Source organism: Vulpes lagopus, chromosome 22, assembly GCF_018345385.1.
Source record: "Vulpes lagopus strain Blue_001 chromosome 22, ASM1834538v1, whole genome shotgun sequence".
Classification (NCBI taxonomy): Eukaryota; Metazoa; Chordata; class Mammalia; order Carnivora; family Canidae; genus Vulpes; species Vulpes lagopus.
This window is the reverse complement of record NC_054845.1, coordinates 10711750-10732206: the sequence shown is the minus strand read 5'-3', so window position 1 is coordinate 10732206 and position 20457 is coordinate 10711750. Positions and strand designations below refer to the sequence as shown.

Here is a 20457-nt window from a genome sequence, read left to right as displayed (position 1 = left end):
GCCAGCCCCGCCCCTCCTGGTTCCGCCCCGCCCCCTCCGGGTTCCCCGCGCGCCCCGCCCCCTCCTGGTTCTCGCCCCGCCCCCCCTGTCGTGGACGCGCTGCGAGGCGGGGCTTGGCGCCCCGAAGGCAGCCGGAGGTCCGGCCCCGGAGCTGCGGCCCAGCGAGACCCCGGGAAGCCGCCCTCTCGCAGGCCCCGGAGGCCGGGTCGCGGGGAGCCAGGCGCGGGCCGCCGGCGGTTGCGCTGAGGGAGCCCCGAGGGGGAGCGCCATGAGGGCGGACTCGGGGCTTCGGCCAGAGGCCCACCCGGTGAGCGGTGAGGGGCGCTGCGGCCACGGGGGTGGCGGAGGCGGGGGGCGCAGCCCGATCGCCTCCGCGGCTCATGGGGCGGGGCCGCCGCCTAGGGCTGGGGGCCGCCGAGAGCCCCGCTCGCCGTGCACGCGCGTCCGCCCCTCGGATGCTCACAGGATTGGACCGGAGCGGGCGATGGGAGTTCGTCCCGAGGCCGGGAGCCGAACCCCGGGAGCCAGGCGAGGACCCGGGCGTGCCGATGCCCGGGCCTGAGGGGCCACGTTGCTGTGACGACGCCTCTCTGCCTCGCCTTCCCGGGCCCCTGGGTGCCCCGGGGCTGCCAGCTAGGCCTCTCCTGCGGACTCCTCCCGGAGGACCTTTAGCCACCCACGGAGGAGACCGCAGTTTCCTAGCGGAAACTATTAATCATGGTCTTTCCCCATCGCCCTCGAACAAATCCCTGCAACCACTCGGAAACCATGAGCAGAACCGTGGTGGTTGCCCCACGCCCGCTGGAGTCTCTCTTCCCGGGCTTGTCAGCCCCTCACTCCCACGGCCCCTTTCCCGCAGGGCTGCACTGCAGAGGCCCGACCGGCCCACGGCGCCGACCCCCGCCCGCGTCCTGCAGCGAACGGGCTGAGCGCCGGCCAGGCCCGGGCGGCGCAGGCCGATGACGCACGGCGCCTGCGCGCGACGGCCCGGGCGGGAGCCAGCCGGAGGGGCGGGGCGGGAGGCGGCCGGGGGGGCGGGGCGGGAGCGAGCAGGGGGGCCGGAGGGCGGGGAGCGGGCTGCGAGCTCCGGGCTGCGAGCTCCCGGCTGCGAGCTCCCGGCGCGCGGCCTCGGGGAAGCCCGGCGTTGGACGCAATGGGAAAGAAGCAGGTGGTAAGCCAGCCTCGGTTCCGTTTGAGTCTCTGGGATTTTGTGTCCGGTGGAGCCCTCCGACTCTTGAGGGGCCTGAAGGTCGGCGGTGACACGTCATTTTCGCGGGATTTTTGAAAACGTGGAAGCGTCGTGTGACCCGCAGCCTTGGGCAGGACGCGGTCGGTAGCCGCCTGACGGTGGCTCTTTCTTAGGACTATTGCTCTTTCCCGGTGGTGAGGTTCATCACCGGATAGTGTCGAGGCAGCCTGCTGTGTCCTGATCTCGTAGCATTTGTGTTAATACGGTGACCGAATGGATCGCTAAATGGGACGGTCGTAGAACCAACTAAAAAAAAAAAGTGTCTAAAAATGTAACCCTTTTGAATCAGTGTCCTCTGCAAGCAGCATGAGACACTTGCAACATTAAACTGATTTCGACACATTGCTGATAGTATTTTATTTTGAAAGATTCCAGAATGCGTCTCAACTGTAATCTCTCTGAATGGCAAACACAACTTTTCTTACCGTTTGTAAGGTTTTTGTTTGTTTTTTTTTTAAATTTACTTTTTAGGGACGCCCTGGGTGGCTCAGCGGTTTAGCGCCCCCTTCAGCCCAGGGCGTGACCCTGCAGACCTGGGGATCGAGCCCCACGTCGGGCTCCCTGCGTGGAGCCTGCTTCTCCCTCTGCCTGTGTCTCTGCCTCTCTTTCTGTCTCACAAATAAATAAATAAAATTTTTAAAAATGAATTTATTTTTATAAGGTTTTTTTTTTTAATTCTCTCTGCCCCAAAACGCAGTCTCATACTGTATTCAGAGTGATTTGATTTTTTTTTTTTTTTTAAGTATGTTGCTATGTGGTTTAAAACCTCCTTTGGCTTCCCACTGAATTAAAATAAAATCTGGACACCTTTTTGTCTTTTTATTTTTATTTTTTTAAAGATTTTATTTATTCATGAGAGACACAGGCCCTGGACTGAAGGCAGTGCTAAACCCCTGAGCCACCCGGACTGCCCCCTTTTTGTCTAAAAAGAGCCTAATTAATTAATCTGGCCCTGCCTGTCTTGATAACTATGCATCAGCCCTACCGGGCTTGCTTCTTTTATCTGAAACCATTTCTCCTAAAAGGCTTTGTATTTGCTCCCCTTTGTCTCTTTTCTTCTTTCTTATTCAGGCCCCTTTCGGAAGTCTGAGAGACTTTCTGTAACTAAAATAGCACTCCACATTCTCCCTCATTTGTGTGTGTGTGATCTTCTAATACTTAACCACTAGAATGGAAGTTCCATAAAAGCAGGGATTTCTGTTTTGTTCATTAGTACATCTGTAGTACTTAGAACAGAGCCTGGCCTCTGGATAGAAAGGAGTATAGGAAGGAAGGAATTTTATATGAAATTTAGAAATGTTAGAACAATTTTAGAATTGCCCATCTGATTCTCAAGAGTACTTTCTCTGTTGCATTCGATAAACAAGGTTATCAAAAGATTTGAAGTACATGAAATGAAGATGTTCTGAGACTTTTACTTACAAGCAATTTTCTTTTTCTCCCCATAGCGTCCTCCACGAGCCCTTCCACCTGTGCCAAGGTAAACATAAGTTAGATTGTATCATTGAGTTTTAAAAATGCAAAATGAATAAAGTGAAAAAGTCAACTAGTTCCATTGCAAAATTATAATAATTCAGGGATGATCTCTTGAAAATTTTAGGAAAAGTCTTCCTAAAAGTTTAAAGGTTAAAAAAAAAAATCCTTGAAAAAAAAATCCTTGAATCATTAGGATAACAGTTATAATTAAATGTTCTCTTTCCAAGCCGAACATTGGTAAGATAGTGGTCCATTCTGAATGTCCATTGGTCCATTCTGAACGTCTTATCAGACTTTTTATCCTCTTTTGTTTGCTAGAATAGTTTCCTCAGTTTAAGCTGATTTTAATCAGTGACAAAATAAGAATTCTTAATCTGCTTAATCCACTTTACTTACAGACAGTAGGAAATATGTATATGTAAGTTCAGAAAATATTGGGGTTATTAGTGGATTTATTAGCTTTTTTACTTATAAAAATAAGCTAGTCTATGAACTAGCTGACTGTATGAAAGCTTATTTTTAATTTATAATGACTTAAGTCAGTTTTCAGCCTGACGATATATTTCTAATTAATAGTTTCTTTTTTTTTTTTTTTTGTCTTTGTCCTAATTAAATTTGGTCGGTGTCATGTAAAGTGCTAATCAAGGTGAGTTAGTTCACTCTTAATGTAAAACTTTTAAAATTTGGAGTTTAAAAGTTAATTTGATTCCTTAATGTTTTTCTTAAAGTTGAACCTGAGTGGTGTAATTTATAATATTGCAATATCCTTTTTTCAAAATAATCTCTCATGACTGCTATCTTTAAAATGAGGGTTGATATATAACACTAGCTGTATGATTGGTATTTGACCTTTCAAATATAAAAGCTCTCATTCTTTTTTTAAAAATATTTTTTTTATTTATTCATGAAAAACACGCAGAGAGAGAAACAGGTTCCATGCAGGGAGCCCCATGTGGCACTTGATCCTGCCCTGGGCCAAAGGCAGGCCCTCAACCACTAAAGCCATCCAGGCATCCCTAAAAGCTCTCATTCTTGAGTGGAGTCACCCAGAACATAATTATTGGCTAGTATAGTTGTATAATAAGGACTACATTTTCTTTTGTCTCATTCAATCAGGATAGACTGGGTTATGCTATAATAACTTCAGAATCTCTGACTTCTATAAGGTTATTTTTGGTTAATGCAAAGTACAGTGTGGCAACAATCCAGGGCAGTTGTCTTGTACCACTCTTTACTAATTATGTCATGATCCAGGCTACTTCCATTCTGTGCTTCTGCCATCTAAACGTGCTTAAGCAAAGAAAGAGAAAGCTGAGTTACTCACCGGCTCTTTCAGTGTTTTGGCAGATCAGTTCTGCTCACAGTGAATGGTTCAAACTAGTCATAGGCCATATCTAAGTGCAAGGAATAAAGGGGATCACATGTATATTTTGTGGGCCCTCTTTTCTAATATTAGAAATGTTGCAGTTTCTAATATTACTGACCAACAATGAGCTACTATCACCACACTATAGGCTTTCTTTGACTTTGTCAGTTTCTCCCCCCTCCTTAATTTAATTAATTAATTAATTAATTTATTTATTTATTTATTTTGAGTAGGCTCTGTGCCCAACATGGGGCTTGAACTTCGGGTCCTGAGATCAAGATCATGCTGTACTGAGTCAGCCAGGCAACCCCTGAATTTGTCAATTTCTTGCCTTTTTCCCCCTAATTTGTAGAAGTTGGCTGGGCCTCAGGAAGAGAGGGAAAGGTCTTCCCTACTAAAAGTTCCTTTTGACTGTTCTTTGCATTGAATTTTAGGCAGCCTGTTCTATCGTTTTGTTTTGTTTTATAGATGATATTCCACTTAGTCGTCCAAAGAAGAAGAAACCTAAAACAAAAACCACCCTAGGTAAGAAGTTGTTCTTTTTGTGTAGATCACGAGTCTTTCCAGGACCTTAGGCATGACAGATATCACAGATCAGGGAGAGGCAAGGCCCCAGTGTCCCTAGTCGCTGCTGTGTTGAGGATAGAATCAAGGTCAGTTTAAAGTAATGAGATTCCTGGTAGTAGTGAGGAATAAGGCAGTGGGAAGCCTGAAGAGTGTCTAGAAGCATTCTTGGAAGAAAGAATTGTGCCACTTAAACTCTTTGTCCTACAACATTCTTGGACTTTTTGAGGTCTTTTATCCCGATACAGCATAAATTGTCTTAAGCTATGATTGGTTTCAGACTCTTGAACAGGATTTGGAGACACAAGGTCCTTGGATCCCTCATTTCAGTCAGCAAATCTCTTCATTAGAGCAAGAGTCTGAAGGCAGGGCCATATCATTCATGTATTAGAGGTTCTCTAATGAGAAGGTTCTGTGAACTTTTTTTGTCTTAATTATTTATCCGCTACTAATCCTGCATGTTCGGTCAGTAACTTAAACTCAGCATGTTCAGAATTCATCATTACCTTCAACAATAAATCCGATTTTTACCTCTTACAGATTTCTGTTAATGGAATCCCCAACTCTCCTGGTCACACAGGCTTGAAACCTCTGTCAGCTCTAACTGGTCCTTCATTCTAATTGTTGCCTCTTACAAGTCTTAAGATGTGAAAATATCTGGATCCGTATATAGTGATATAGTAAACAACTTTGAGTATTAATCTGATACATCAAGTACTGAATTTATTATACTTTATAATGTGATAATGTGATAAAAATGTGGGTTAAAGCCAATTCTTACAGACAATTCTTAAAGGCAAAGATGAAACAAAGGACAGTTAATCATCACTTAGGAGCTATTCAAGTCCCTTTTTTTTTTTTCATCTTTTTAAAACTCTGTAATCTCTGCTCAGGTTATCCTGTTTTTTCCCACTCTGCTTTTCTGTAGGTAGTGCTTCTTTGGAAGGCTTTGTTCAGGCTTCCGTTCACGGGCCGTCTGAGGGCAGTGAGCCACCAAGTAAAGAATCCACAGAGCACCCAAAAGAAGCTCCTGTTCAAAGGAGACAGAAGAAGACGAGGCTACCTCTTGGTATGTGAAGAAACCAAGGTTAGGTTGTGATAGTAGCTTTGATTTGGGGGATATGATTAAAAACTCTGTTCCCATTTTTCCCCACCCATATCTCTTCTTTTTTTTTTTTTATTAAAGTTTTTACTATTAAAGTAACTCTAATAGTTTAAGTCAAGAACACTTTAGAGGGTCTCTTTTGGTCATATATCCATATATTATGAGGGAAGGGATACAAACTCAGGATCAAAACAGAAAGTTCAGATCTTGGTGTGTATAAGAATTTAATATATGACAAAATAGACATTTCAGGTCAGTGAGGAAAGGATAGATTCAGTATTGACAGTAATACAATAAAAGAACAGTTATCATTTATTGAGTCTTACTTTGTTCCAGGCACTACTCACAAGGTAAACAAAATACTATCAAATTGGCAATGCTTTTTTCAGAATACAAAATTAAAAAGTGTTAGATAAAAAAGTGTTGATGAGAAAGGAATACATTCATATACTGCTGATAGGAGCATAAATTAGTATAGCCTGTATGAACTTTTAGGAATAGAAGTGACTATAATAGCTACCATAATTAAGGATGTTAACTGCAACATTATTTATAAGAGTAGAAACTGATAATAATCAATAGCTAACAAAATGATACTGGCTAAATAAATCATGTTTTATCTCTTTATTAGAAACTGAGCACCAGTTAAAAGGACTGTGAAGGTGAAATAGTGACAAGGAGAACCATCAGTAATGTACTGTTGAGTCATCACCCACACATATAATAGGATATATCAAAGGATTTTATTTTTGTTTTGAAATAGCCTATTTTTTTGTGAAATATGCTGTATTTCCCAAAGCTGGCATAACAAATTATCATAGAGTAACTTAAAACAACAGATATTTATTCTCTGACAGCTCTGGAGGACAGAAGTCTGAAATCTAGGTGTCCACAGGGCCAGGCTGCTTCTGAAGGCTCTAGGAAAGAATCCATCCATCTTTTAGCTTCTGGTAGTTGGCAGTCCTTGGTGTTCTTTGGCTGTGGCAGTATAACTATTTTGTACCTTTGTCCTCATACCTTTCCATGTGTTTCTGTGTCCATTTTTTGCTCTTTCTTTTTTAAAGATTTATTTCTTTATTTTAGAGAATGTGCAGGCAGTGGGGAGGGGCAGAGGGAGAAAGAGAGAGAGTCTTAAGATGAAGTCTCAGACTTTGTCCTGAGCATAGAGATGGATGCAGGGCTCGATCTATTGACACAGAGGTCACAACCCGAGCTGAAACCAAGAGTCAGATGCTTAACTGACTGCCACCCACGCGCCTCCATATTTTGCTCTTCTTATAATGAATCATTGGATTTCAGTCCCATCCTAATCGAGCATAATCTTATTCTAAATAGACTAGCTGCAAATTTCCAAATAAAGTTTCATACACAGGTACTAGGGGTTAGGAGTTGAACATATCTTTTAGGTGGGGACACAGTTCTACCCAGAACACATGTATATTCATGCATACATAAAGTAAAAACAATGGAAGGATATAGCAAAGTGTTGACAATGTTAGGTTTTTGGGAAGGAGGATTTAACGATAATTTTTATTGTCTTTCTTCATTTATATTTTACTAATTTTTCATATATTGAGCATTATGACTTTTATAGTAATTAGAAGAAAAATAATGGGTTTTGTTAGAGTAAAATAAAGGGAAGGAATAAAGATTGGGAGATCGTTCTTTCCTAGTAACATTGATCACTGATAAATAATTATTTACAAATAATTATTTGATAAATAATTTATTACAAAATAATTTCCCTGACCATTACTTATTCTCTTAGAAAACAGTGGGTCCTGATTGGGTGAAAGAATTACAGGAAAAGAGGGCAGAAACTGGAAAAGTCTATAGTTTTTAGAGGCAAGTTGAAGTGGGATACTGCAGTATGTGGGCAGAAGAGTGGAAAAACAGAAATGATGCTCAGAAAGTTTGATGATTTCTTTGTATGATCTGTTTCATTACTGGCAGCAAATATAGTTGAATTAAAACTGCCATCTTAGTTAATTCAATTAGGGTATGAATTTGAAAATCTGGATGGATACCAGTACCTAGTTTTACAACTTACGAAAAATGTATTTACAGAAACGAGTTGACCATTTTTAGAAAATTCAGAACCCAACTAAGTTCTGGGCCAGAGAGTACCTGTCACTGCCATTCCAGAATGCACCCACCTGTGCATGTACAGCCTTCTGGATTTCTGAGTTTTTAGTTTTGTTTTATTTTTTGTTTTGTTCTGGATGAGTACAATAGACTGACTCTACTTCTATTGCATTTCTAGTTTGGGCTATAAACATTTTATTAAAATAGAATTCTAGGGGCTTTGAGGACATTCCAGGAAGCTGTTGTCCGTATTTTCAGATTGGAAGAGTAGCTAGCAGATGAGAAGGCTTTGTTGACTTACTTAAACTTAATACCCTGTGCTCGGGAGGGAGTTAACATAGCAGGCCTGGGACTGCTCTCATTAGGCCTGATTGCAAGGTAGCCTCTTCACTGGCCTCTGCAACTTAGCTGGTGAGTAGTTCCCTACGCTGATAATGGAACTTTCCCTAAGTTATAAGGGTGGTTTACTCCGCGATTGTGAATGTAGTATGATTTATGCTGAACACCTGCTTTGTTTCTGGGAATCTGGAATTTTGGTATGTGCTAGGCAGGGGGTGTCTATGTGATCAGGTGCCAATAAAAGCTTTGGGTGCCAAGTTTGTAATGAGCTTCCTTGGTAGAGAAAGTGTCACACATGTCAGCTTGTTGCTGGAGGAGTTAGTGCATCCTGTGTGACTCCATTGATAGGAGAACTTGGAAGCTTATACCTAGTTTCCTCTGGACTTTGCTCTGTGTGTTTTTTCCTTTTGCTGATTTTGCTTTATGTCATTTCAGTCTAATAAGTTGTAACTGAATATAAGGACTTGTGAGTGTAATGACTTCTGAGTCCCATGAGTCCTTTGGGTGAATCACTGAAACACAGGTAATCTGTGGGCTCCCACAAAACTCTGGATGTTGGATTACTTGAATTTTTCCATATTTTTTGGCATTGTAATTTCAAATATTTTAGTGTTGAAGGATATAAAATTATAAAAATTAGTAAAATGATGAAAAAATTTTGGCCTGATTAAAAATTTTAAAGTAATCTCATAAGTTTTAAGTATTACTTTTCTTTTTACGTTATAGTAATTTGAAAATTTAATCTCTATTTTCAGAATTGGAGACTTCTTTAACCCAAAAGAAAACATCTGGCTCATCTTTATTACGGAATGAAAATGGCATTGATGTGGAGCCAGCTGAGGAGGCAGTTATTCAAAAACCTCGAAGAAAGACAAAGTAAGATTTTATTTGTCCTTCTAAATATTCTTTAGGGACACTGTGCTACTTAATTCAGAGCTTTCAAAGGTACCTTTTGATTAAGTCTTATTAAACACTCAAGTAGGATTACAAAAATATCATTTAAACCAACTAATGATAAATTTGAAAAGAGTAAACAATTGAAGAAGTAAAATGCTAAAATTAAAGATCTTAGGAGCTAAAAAAAAAAAAAAAGATCTTAGGAGCTGTCTCTAAAAAAGAGGAACATCCATAGAAGATATTATATAAGTAGCAAAAAGTAAATACTAAAGATACTGAAATTTGAAGGTAATATTAATAAAGTAGACTATTGTGATGTATTTTGTCATGTTGATAGAATTCAGATTATGATTATTTCAGTAATAAAAATATGTATTTTAGTATAGGAAATTAAGTCTTGGATAAAATAGTATATACTTTATTTTTTATTTTTATTTTTTTTTAATTTTTTTTTTTTTTTTTTTTTTTTTTTTTATGATAGTCACAGAGAGAGAGAGAGAGGCAGAGACACAGGCGGAGGGAGAAGCAGGCTCCATGCACCGGGAGCCCGATGTGGGATTCGATCCCGGGTCTCCAGGATCGCGCCCTGGGCCAAAGGCAGGCGCCAAACCGCTGCGCCACCCAGGGATCCCCATAGTATATACTTTAAAGAAGTACACTGGAAGTTATATGACGCTATTGTTTGTATTTGGAAATGACCCTACAAATGGTGATCAATATTTATATAGAATCCTATCGCTTTAAGTATGGAAAGAACCTTACAGATGTAGTTCAGTCACTTCATTTTCCAGATGAGAAAATTGAGGCCCACAGAAATGTATGTGATTTGCTGCATATTAACAGTTAAGAACAGACCCAGTTAAGTAAAAATGAAATTTCTCAACTCCAAGTCCAAGGCTCTTTTATAGGTACCTCCTTTATGTGGGTCTGTAAAAGTATAATACTAATCTGTTTTTCTTACATTCTTCCTGAGTACAGGAAAACCCAGCCAGCAGAATTACAATATACCAATGAACTAGGAGTAGAAGATGAGGACATAATTACTGATGAGCAAAGTGGTCCAGAACAACAGTCTATATTCACTGCACCCACTGGCATTAGCCAGCCTGTAGGCAAAGTGTTTGTGGAAAAAACCCGTAAGTAGTTCCTTGTTTTGGAACTTAAGATTTTTAGTATTTACACAAGGCTATACCTTTGACTTAGGAATCAAATTTCTGGAGATCTGAATTAAGGCAATAAAAATATGGACAAAAGTTTATACACAAAACTAATTATTATGTTATTCTTGAGAATGAAAAGTTGGAAACAACATAAGTATAAAATAGAAGGGGTATGATTTCAGGTAGTTATGGTGTATCTATATAATAAAATCTGCACCATTAAAAATAATGTTTAGGGAGAATATTCATTTCATGGAAAGATTTAATGAAAAATAGATACACACCTAACTATAGAGAAATGTATAAGACAAAAGACTAGAAGGAAATATGCCAAAATATTAATGCTGATTCTTTTTGGGTTACGGGACTATGAGTTCTTTAGAAAATTTCCCCCCATTCCCTTCACCCATTCCTTTATTCTTGTACTTTACCAGTTTTCCAGTATGGGTAGTGGCGAGTGGCATTGGTTGTGGGGCAGCTAATGATATATTTTATAATTAAAAATAAATGAGAGAAGATACATGATGGTATTACCATATTAAATAAGAAATACAACCTTGTAGCTTCAGATTCTTTTGGAAAGTAGTCTTGACATTGTATAATGTGCATAGATTACAAAACTGCATTTACAGTATTTAAGAAAAACATACAGAAAGCATGATTGTGATCATATATATCCCATGGATATGCTATGAGTATGCACATAAAGAACTTAAATGAACCATAACATTAGTTCTAAAAATTTACAATTTAGATTTTATGTACATCCATTTTAGAATTTCTATTCTGTAAGATGTCATCTAAGGGATCTTGAAGTTCTTGGCCAGTGAGAAACTTGTGATCCCGGGAACCTAACTTCATCAGGGTCTAACGGTTGGTGAGGAATTGAGACTTGAATGGAGATTTCATGGCTTCTAGTCAAGTGCTTTTATTAGTATACTGTGTTGCTATTTAATTTCTGTTTTTAAGCAATATCACTGAATCCTCATTTTTAAGCAATACCGATTTTTTAATCTGTTTTTAAAACAGTGTATTCAATCCTCATTTTTACTCTTGTTTTCCTTAGCACAGAAACTTCCCCACTAGAGTAATTGACCATAAAAGACACTCGTCTGCCCAGAGTTGTCTTTTCTTAGAGAAAATTAGGTATTGCACCTCAGCCTTTCATCCTCCAAAATACTTGACAGCCCAATTTGGCAAATGTAATTGAAATGGGACCCTTCCTGCTTCCTGAGATCCATTTGTAGATTGGTAGATCTGCAAGAAGGAGCCTCGTGAACAGTAAAAGGATAAAGCGCTGTGCACATGGTGTTGAGGTGCTGACACTTGAACTGATACTTGTCACAGGAATCCTAAAGTTTATGAAACAACCCCTTTCTTCTCTGTCATCACTGAAGGCCATGCTGCACACACTGGCATCTTTTCCTAAGAAATTCAAAGTGCTTTCAAACATTGACTTAGCTTTATAGTGTTGTCATTTAAACTTTAATAAACTTCTAAAGTCTCAAAATTAGAATTTTGTAGATTATGTCACATTAAAGGTTTTTAGACTTTGTCCTGAGTGAGAAGTTCCTTATTGTATTTCATGAAATATAATTGATTCCTAAAACTGTTACTTTAACATCTGTTTTGGGATGAGAGGAAAGCATACGGGCTTTATTTTCTCTAAAGAAAAAAGGATAGTGTATTTAAACAACCAAAAGAAAAGAGCCTTCTCAAACAAGGACTGGGTCAGGGAGAATTTTTAGATAGGAAAAAAGCAAAATCTCAGTCCCAGGGTTCGAACCGTGTGAAATAAGATAAAAAGACAACCAGGGTTCTTTGTCGCTAGTTGTTAATAATTGTGTAATGTGTACTTAGGGCGATTCCAGGCTGCTGATCGTTCAGAGTTGATAAAGACCACAGAAAATATCGAGGTGTCAATGGACGTGAAGCTTTCCTGGACAACCAGAGATGTTGCACTCTCAGTGAACCGGGCTTTCAGGTGGCTGCTTCTGCGGGACTTGTCTTAAATGTTGCAGGATTTTTTTTAAAAGTATTGATTGCTCAATATTGTTAACAAAATTGACAACTTAAAATAGTCAATAGGTATATTTTTTAAAACTCCATTTAATTGGAGTTAAATCGTCTGCCTATTTGTAATAAAAAGAAAAGGCTTGTTTTTACTTTTTTGAAATGGTGAGTTTTACTCTTTCACGTGAAGAGATTTAAAAACTATTTTAGCTTTTTACTTTAGTAATACATGTGTAATAATGAAACCCTTTTCCATTCAGGATGATTGGTCTCTTTTCTCATGGCTTCTTGGCTGGCTGTGCTGTGTGGAACATTGTTTTCATATACGTGCTAGCAGGAGATCAGCTTTCTGACTTCTCAAACCTTCTGCAGCAGTACAAGTCTTTGGCATATCCATTCCAGAGTCTTCTCTACTTGCTTTTAGCTCTAAGTACTATTTCAACTTTTGACAGGTAAGACTATTATGACTATACATCCCTCTCACTTTTCTTCAGGTGGAAATGTTGAGCAAAATATGTCCCTGACTATGATAGTTTTCAAACTAGAATTATAATATATTAATATTATTTTGGCTTTTATTTTAAAGGCTGTTTCTGTTTTGGGGGATGGGATGGGAATACTCTCAGTGAGAGCATCCTCAAAATCTAAACCCATTCCAGCATCAACTCTAGGTCTAAAATTTCATCCAAATATAATCGACAAATACAGCCCCAAATATCATCTTCTAAGTCATCTGAATCAAGTATAGGTGATTTGGGTATTGTATGAGTTTCCTAGGGTTGCTATAATACAGTTGACCCTTGAACATCACAGGGTTTGGGTGTGCCGACCTCCTGCAAGGCAAAAATTCGTGTATAATTTTTTATTCCCTCAGAACTTCTAGCCTACTGTTGACCAGAAGCCTTACTGATAACAGATAGCCCATTACCACAAGTTTTGTTTATGTATTATATATTTAGTATTATATACTAAAAAGGTAAGCTAGGGGGTGCCTGGGTGGCTCAGTTGATTGAGCGGCTGGCTTTTGATTTCAGCTTGGGTCATGATCTAAGGGTCATGGGATCAAGCCCTAAGGCTCCATGCTCAATGGGGAATCAACTTGAGGATTCTCTCTTTCTCCCTCTCCCCCTCCCCCCCAGTTGTTGCATGTGCATGCATGTGCTCTCTCTCTCTAAAATAAATCTAAAAAAATTATAAAAAATAAACTAAAAAAAATAAACTAGAAAAAACAAGTTATTAAGAAAGTCATAAGAGAAAATACATTTGGGGTACTGTACTATAGTTACTGAAATACATCTTTTTTTTTTTAATTTTTTATTTATTTATGATAGTCACAGGGAGAGAGAGAGAGAGGCAGAGACACAGGCAGAGGGAGAAGCAGGCTCCATGCACCGGGAGCCTGATGTGGGATTCGATCCCGGGTCTCCAGGATTGCGCCCTGGGCCAAAGGCAGGCGCCAACCTGCTGCGCCACCTAGGGATCCCTGAAATACATCTTCATATTGATGGACCTACGCAGTTCAAACCTTTGTAGCTCAAGGGTCAACTGTACTACAGACCGGGTGGCTTAAAGCAACAGGAATTTATTCTTTCTCAGTCTGGAAATGAAGGTGTTGGCCAGGTTGGTTCCTTTCTGGAGGGCTGGTGGCTGGTGGGAAAGTCTCTTCCACACCTTTCCTTAGTTTTCAGTGGTTACTGGCATTCCTTGGAGTTCTTTGGCTTGTAGATGCATCACTCCAACCTCTGCCTTTCTGCCATGTGGTGATTTTCCCCGTGATCTCTTCTCTTCTTATAAGGCCACCGGTTGTACTGAATTAGGGGCCCTTTAAATGACCTCATCTTAACTTGAAAACAGCTGTAAAGACCCTCCTTCCAAATAAGGTCATGTCCACAGGTGCCAGGGGTTAGAAGTTCACCAGGTCTTCAAGAACACAATTGAACCCATTAAGAAAAACAGCAACTTACAGCCTGATGAAATGGGTAATAGGGGTAGAATCTAAAGAAATTTTGCAGATCAAGTTTAATTTGTTTCTTCAGTGTCTTAACTCCAAAGAAATGTTGACTAAATATTAATCTAGTTGAATGTTTTATGTGGCTTTTGTAAATAAGATATTTTTTCATGTGTATCTAGTGTTAACTGTAGCTACTTAAAGCTTAAAAATAAACAATGTACGTGGTAGCATTAGAATAGAGAATGAAAGAACTGTGATTAAGAAAGTGCAGTTTTGTAAGAAGTTTACGAGTGCACTGTGACCAGAAGCTTTTGTATTTTCTAGAATTGATTTTGCTAAAACATCAGTAGCAATCCGAAATTTTCTTGCCCTGGATCCAACAGCTTTAGCCTCTTTCTGTGAGTAAATGTTTTCATTTGATAATTGTATAATACTTGAATTACACTGTAATTTTGAACCAGGAAAAGTTTAAATTTACTTTTAGAAAGATTTTATATTACTACTTATAGACATTACTTATAGATGTTTAGTGGAATTTGTAATTAAAAAAAGATAGGTATAGTTTTAATAGGATTATTTTTCAATAGAGTTGATCTAAATAACTATTAAAAGTTGAATTTATTCTATATTTCGATATGTTTTGGTTTTTTGTTTTCTACTTGATATCAAACAGATTGAGTTGGCATAGCATTTCAATAACAGATACTATTTTGTATCTTCTTGATAATTTGGGATACATTTTGTTCTAAGTCATGAGACTATTAATAAAACTAGTTTTAAGACCTTGAGTAAGTCATTTATAATTTCTTAAAAGATCTTCTAGGTTCTTGTAATTTCTAATGAGGAAATAGTGAGCATCTCAAAATACCCTTCTGAGTCTAGGTTCTTTAAAAATAAAATAAGGCTAGCCAGCCTATGGAAATTAATCAAATGAATTTCTTTTCTGTCATTATCCCTCAAAGTATAGGTTATTTTTGACCTTACAGTAATCTTTAAATTCAAAATAAACTGGATTGTTAAAAATACATTATTAGTAATTTCATTTGTCTTTTTCTTAGTGTACTTTACTGCTCTTGTATTGTCTCTGAGTCAGCAAATGACAAGTGACAGGATCCACCTTTACACACCCTCCTCTGTTAATGGTAGCCTCTGGTAAGATGCACAATAGCATTGGCAATTGATGGGAATAACAGCAGCAGTGGTAGTAAGGGTACTACTCTTATCCTTCACTCTTTTTTATATGTTTTCATCTATAAATAATAATGAAGGCCCTGTTTTTGTTTCCAAAATTATGGCAAGAAAAAGTACTCAATTGCAGTGGTTAGTGGATAATTATTGTTGTTTATACTTGCATTTTTATTTTTTATTTTTTTTTTTTTATTTATTTATTTTTTAATTTTTATTTATTTATGATAGTCACAGAGAGAGAGAGAGGCAGAGACACAGGCGGAGGGAGAAGCAGGCTCCACGCACCGGGAGCCCGATGTGGGATTCGATCCCGGGTCTCCAGGATCGCGCCCTGGGCCAAAGGCAGGCGCCAAACCGCTGCGCCACCCAGGGATCCCGATATACTTGCATTTTTAATGAAATATATTCTTTTTATAAATCTGTCTTAGATCTAGTAATTTACGATTTTAAGGTCGTTCATATACAATGAATTAGGGAAGCCCTGTACCCTCACTCCGTTAGGAGGTCTAATACCCCAAAGTAGTGCTGGGATGGAGTCAGATAACCAAGCAGTGCTAGAAAGAGAGCAGTTTAGAGAGAGTCAGTCTCCACAGATCAATGGCTAGTCATGAAGCTCACAGGCAGGTTGAGTGTCCAATTCACAAAACTCACAGGGGCAGTCTTTTTTGAGAGTGTCTGGGGCATCAGTAGCATCACAGTAGTTAGAAAGGGAAACTTAAAAAATTGCTTGGCAATACTAAATTTTCATTTATATCAATGTATAAAGCAGATTTGAGTTCAGTGTTCCCGTGTGTGTGTGTGTGTGTGTGTGTGTGTGTGTGTGTGTGTGTATTATATAGTATATATTTCATGCTTGTTGTTATTTCTCTAGGTGAGGATTGTTATTTTTTTTAAAGTTCACTAAATAGATATATTTGGATATATGAAACCAATGGAGACATTTCTAACAAGTATTTCTATACCTTTAGGGCAGCAGGTGTTGAGGAACAGATTCTTCAGCCCTGGATTGTGGTGAATCTCGTGGTGGCCCTTCTGGTTGGACTATCTTGGCTTTTTTTATCTTATAGGCCAGGCATGGATCTTAGTGAAGGTATTAAAGAAAAAAATAGGTGGGGTGCTTGGTTGGTTCAGTCGGTTGAACTTTTGATTTCAGCTTGGGTCATGATCTTAGTGGTCCAGTCATTATCTTGGAGTTGTGGGATCAGCCTGAGCTCAGTAAGTAGGGATCTGCTTGTCTCTCTGCACTTCCTTCCCCCTACCTTGTGTGCATATGTGCACACTGTCTCTTTCTCTCAAAACTTAAAAAAAAAAAAAAGAATAAAGAAAAAATCGTATAAGAATATCATGAAATTTGTTGATTTTATAAATCTTTTAATGGATATAGCTTATGAAATTCTGATACCATAAGATGCATTTAAAATAATATAATAGGAGTGACAATAAAGTGGTGAAACAATGCCAAGAGAAGCAGAGACAGTGTCTAGGAAAGCTGGGGCCTCAAAGTACCTATAGAAAGTCTCCTATGGCCCGTGTGCATATTTATGTTTAAGAGGTATTTTTTTCTGAATTCTTCAAGTATTTTATAGAGTCTTTGCTCTTCATTTCTCCTAATCTCCTTCTGATCAAAGTAGCTCTTCATTTGAAATAAATCATGCTTCATCTATGTAGTATTTGTCAGACACATATTCATTCTTATTTCCTCCTTTACCTGGCACAGATTCTTCACCCTTCATTGTCTAATGAAGTGTTTAGTAATCCTAGCTCTAGTGTGCCCAGTGTAAAGTGAGATTTACTAATCTCTAGTCCCTAGACCAGACTCCTTTAGGAACACCTGGAGAAGAGGAATCATATTAGCAAACTGGTAGTCCTTGAGCACACTGCTTTAGAACTGCTAGGATTTGTAGTGTAACATATTTCTTGGCAGACATTCCACACTTTCACCCTTGAATCTCTTTGATATTTTCTAGACTTTGGTTATGATTTTATTCTTGATTGGATAAATATCCTGAGCCTTTCAGTGCAATTTGATAACTAATGACAATCCCTGAAGTCTTAGACTTGAGAATCACCCCAGTATTTCCATTTGTAAAAACTAAGACAAAAGTTGTAATCTGGTGCAATTTTATTCATGAATGTACCCTTTTGCATCGTAATCCTCATGTTCCTTCACATGAGAATTGAAGAATATTCTGTTGCTTTATTCCTTTGGTATATGTTTAAAGTATTTTTATTTTTTTTATTTATTTATTTATTTTTTTTTAATTTTTATTTATTTATGATAGTCACACACATAGAGAGAGAGAGAGAGAGAGGCAGAGACACAGGCAGAGGGAGAAGCAGGCTCCATGCACCGGGAACCCGACGTGGGATTCGATCCAGGGTCTCCCGGATCGTGCCCTGGGCCAAAGGCAGGCGCCAAACCGCTGCGCCACCCAGGGATCCCTGTTTAAAGTATTTTTAAAAGTTGTCTTAGGCTCTACATATTTTGCTGTTTTTTTGTTTCCACTCAGCATAGTTTTTAGTCATTCAAGGAATTTTTCATCTAATATTTATATCAGAGGACTTTATTAAATTCCCAAGATCTTCTTTTTCTACATTTATTGGTATTTTGACAAATTACACATCTATGCTAAGTAATAGTTTAAATGTAGAAATGTCAACTAATAACATTCTACACTGTGTTTGGGATTGAAGCTGGATCCAGCTGGCTTGTGCATGGATCAGCCTAAATCACAAAGCATGTATTACTTAATATTTCAGAATCTTGCTCTCTCTCAAGGCCATGTGACTGTCTCTTAGGGTCATATAACATTTTATTTCTATGTGGATAAAAAGAGTAAATAGAAAATGAAGATGAGAACTTTGTTTATTGGGTTGTTTTGGTGACTAAATGGTATAATAGTTCCGAGAGCTTGCTCTTCATCTGTGGCTCCATTGAGGATTACGACAGTTACCATAGAATTAGACCTTTCAGCTGTTTAATGATCCTGGGTTGTCTGACCTACATTTTCTGGTGTGAGAGTTACTGTAGTATCTCCATTACATATGTCTTATTTTTCAGTGGTTTGCAATACATTTAAAACTTGAACATTTTAAAATGCAAAACTTGTACATTTGTCAGTCACCTTTTAAATCAGATTTCATTATCAAGAATTGTTATTTGTACGTGAAGACTTTGTATTAAATATATTAAAGTTGTCAGTATGTCGAGTGAGTCTTTAAAACTAAGCCGTAAAATTCTTTTTGGAGTACCTGGAAACCAGTCTGAGTATGATCTGTTCATTTTCTCTCTCAGAGTTGATGTTCTGCTCAGATGTGGAAGGATATCCTGACCAAGCTAAAGGACTCAAAGTGTCTTCATAATGCCGGCTCGTCTTCAGTGTAGTACTGGCCTGGTATTTTTCCTATTCTTGTTTTTAAATGCATTTTTTAAGACATGTACAGGTGTATTTGAAATTGATTTTTTGATTGTATGGTACTGAAAATTTTCTCAAGATTATGAAAAATGTTAAAACTTGTATCTGCAATTCATACCCAAATGTTAATCTGTGTAGCATTGTCATCTTAAAGACAAAGGAGGTAATGAGCTAGAAACCAGCAGGTGAAAGTGTTTATTTCCTGTTCTCTCAAATGAGTTGCATTTATAATCATTATTGTAAAAAGCTGTATTATAGAAAAAGCCATTACTTAGTATTACAAAATATGTATCAGGTTTAACCATAAAAAGTAGGGAATAGGAAAGAAAGGGACAAAAGGCCTTTATTTTTAATTCTCCTTACTGAATAAATTAAAATATGAAATCTGTCTTTTTTCAAACTGGCTTGGTGGTTGTGGTTATGTATCATGTAAGAAGTATAATGTAATTTAACTTGAAAGATGATTTACTTCATGACTAATAAAAAGAAAATGAAAAAAAAAAAAAAAAAGAAAATGTACCTTTTCTGTTTGAAAAGTTTCATATTGGGACTATACCAAAATAAAAAGCTTTTGCATCAACAAAATGAAAGGCAACTTACTGAATGGGAAAAGATATTTGCAAATATTTGATATATTTGGTAAGATGTTAATATCCAAAATATGTAGAGAACTGGAGGGGAAGGGCAAAAGGGTGGAGGAGTAGGGTCCCCAAATCCCCTGTCCCACCAGCTTACCTAGATAACTTTCAAATCATCCTGAAAACCTATGAATTTGGCCCGAGATTTAAAGAGAGAACAGCTGAAACGCTACAGAGAGAAGAGTTCGTGCTTCTAACAAGGTAGGAAGATGGAAAATTAAAAAGAATCCAGTGAGGGAGTGGCCCCTGCGAGGAGCCAGGCTAAGGGGGGCAGCAAGAGCCTCCACGACAGGAAAGCCCAGCCCCAGAGAAGCAGGAACTTTAACAATCTTCCTGGATGGAAAGGTGCTTTCAGGGAACTCGAGCAGGATCCCAGGAGGGGCAGTGGAGACCCCAGGTTCCCGCGGTCACTAACAGAGGAGGTGCGCCCGGGGGAGAGTGCGCCACACCCACAGGCCCAGCTCTCTAAAGGGCTGGAGCACGGGCCGGCGGGGCCTCGGGAGCAGCTCAGGCGACAGCTCGGCGAGGAGGGGGCTGCACGCCCCGGAGCTCGATTCCAGAAGCGCAGGCCCCGGAGCCCAGGACACGGGGGGACACAGCCCAGGATCCTGCGCTCCCCCGGGACAGGCGGAGGCCGGGAGGATACAGGACAGTGGGGACACTCCTGCTGCGGGGCGCCCCCAAGCTGTGCAGAGCAGCACCCCCTGCACCCGGAGCATCCAGGCCCCTGCGGACTGGGAGCTGCGGGAGTTACTGCGGGAGCTGACTTCAGGGCTTGGACCTCCGCCAGTGGTGGTGTTTCTCCTGGTGTCATCGTGTGCCTGGGACGGAGCCGGGTCACCATGGAACAGGGGCCTCATGGGGTTAACAGCTCCCACTGAGGTAGGTAGGGGGGCACCCGACAGGTAGGGGGGCACAGCTTCCCCAGGTGCACACACCTGAGAGCACAGCAGGCCCCTCCCCCAGAAGACCCGCTGGAAGGACAGGGGAAGAACAAGTTCTTGACCGAG

General features: G+C 39.6%; 1 protein-coding gene across 7 annotated transcripts; it reads left to right on the top strand.

Annotated features, from left to right (window-relative positions):
- Positions 1–98: 98 nt before the first annotated feature.
- Positions 99–19319, top strand: TMEM237 (transmembrane protein 237). Of its 7 annotated transcripts, none has more exons than XM_041737704.1 (13): positions 99–307; positions 2698–2729; positions 3361–3371; positions 4560–4616; positions 5584–5724; positions 8940–9060; positions 10060–10217; positions 12102–12225; positions 12515–12706; positions 14530–14603; positions 15264–15357; positions 16362–16483; positions 18689–19319. In XM_041737704.1, the coding sequence occupies exons 1-13, from the start codon at positions 269–271 to the stop codon at positions 18754–18756; spliced, it is 1233 nt and encodes a 410-aa protein (XP_041593638.1). In that variant the 5' UTR covers positions 99–268; the 3' UTR covers positions 18757–19319. The 7 variants fall into 7 exon arrangements, 6 of the variants coding, with proteins under 6 accessions (XP_041593638.1, XP_041593640.1, XP_041593636.1 ...); XM_041737705.1 differs by lacking the exon at positions 99–307 and adding an exon at positions 1069–1171; XM_041737706.1 differs by lacking the exon at positions 4560–4616.
- Positions 19320–20457: the final 1138 nt, after the last annotated feature.

Bases quoted from the DNA above. Each gene is read 5' to 3' on its own strand.
- TMEM237 (XM_041737702.1), top strand. From the start codon at position 960: ATGACGCACGGCGCCTGCGCGCGACGGCCCGGGCGGGAGCCAGCCGGA. The intron at 14,604-15,263 runs GTGAGTAAATGT...TCTTTTTCTTAG, and splicing joins AACAGCTTTAGCCTCTTTCT to TGTACTTTACTGCTCTTGTA. The intron at 16,484-18,688 runs GTATTAAAGAAA...TTTCTCTCTCAG, and splicing joins AGGCATGGATCTTAGTGAAG to AGTTGATGTTCTGCTCAGAT.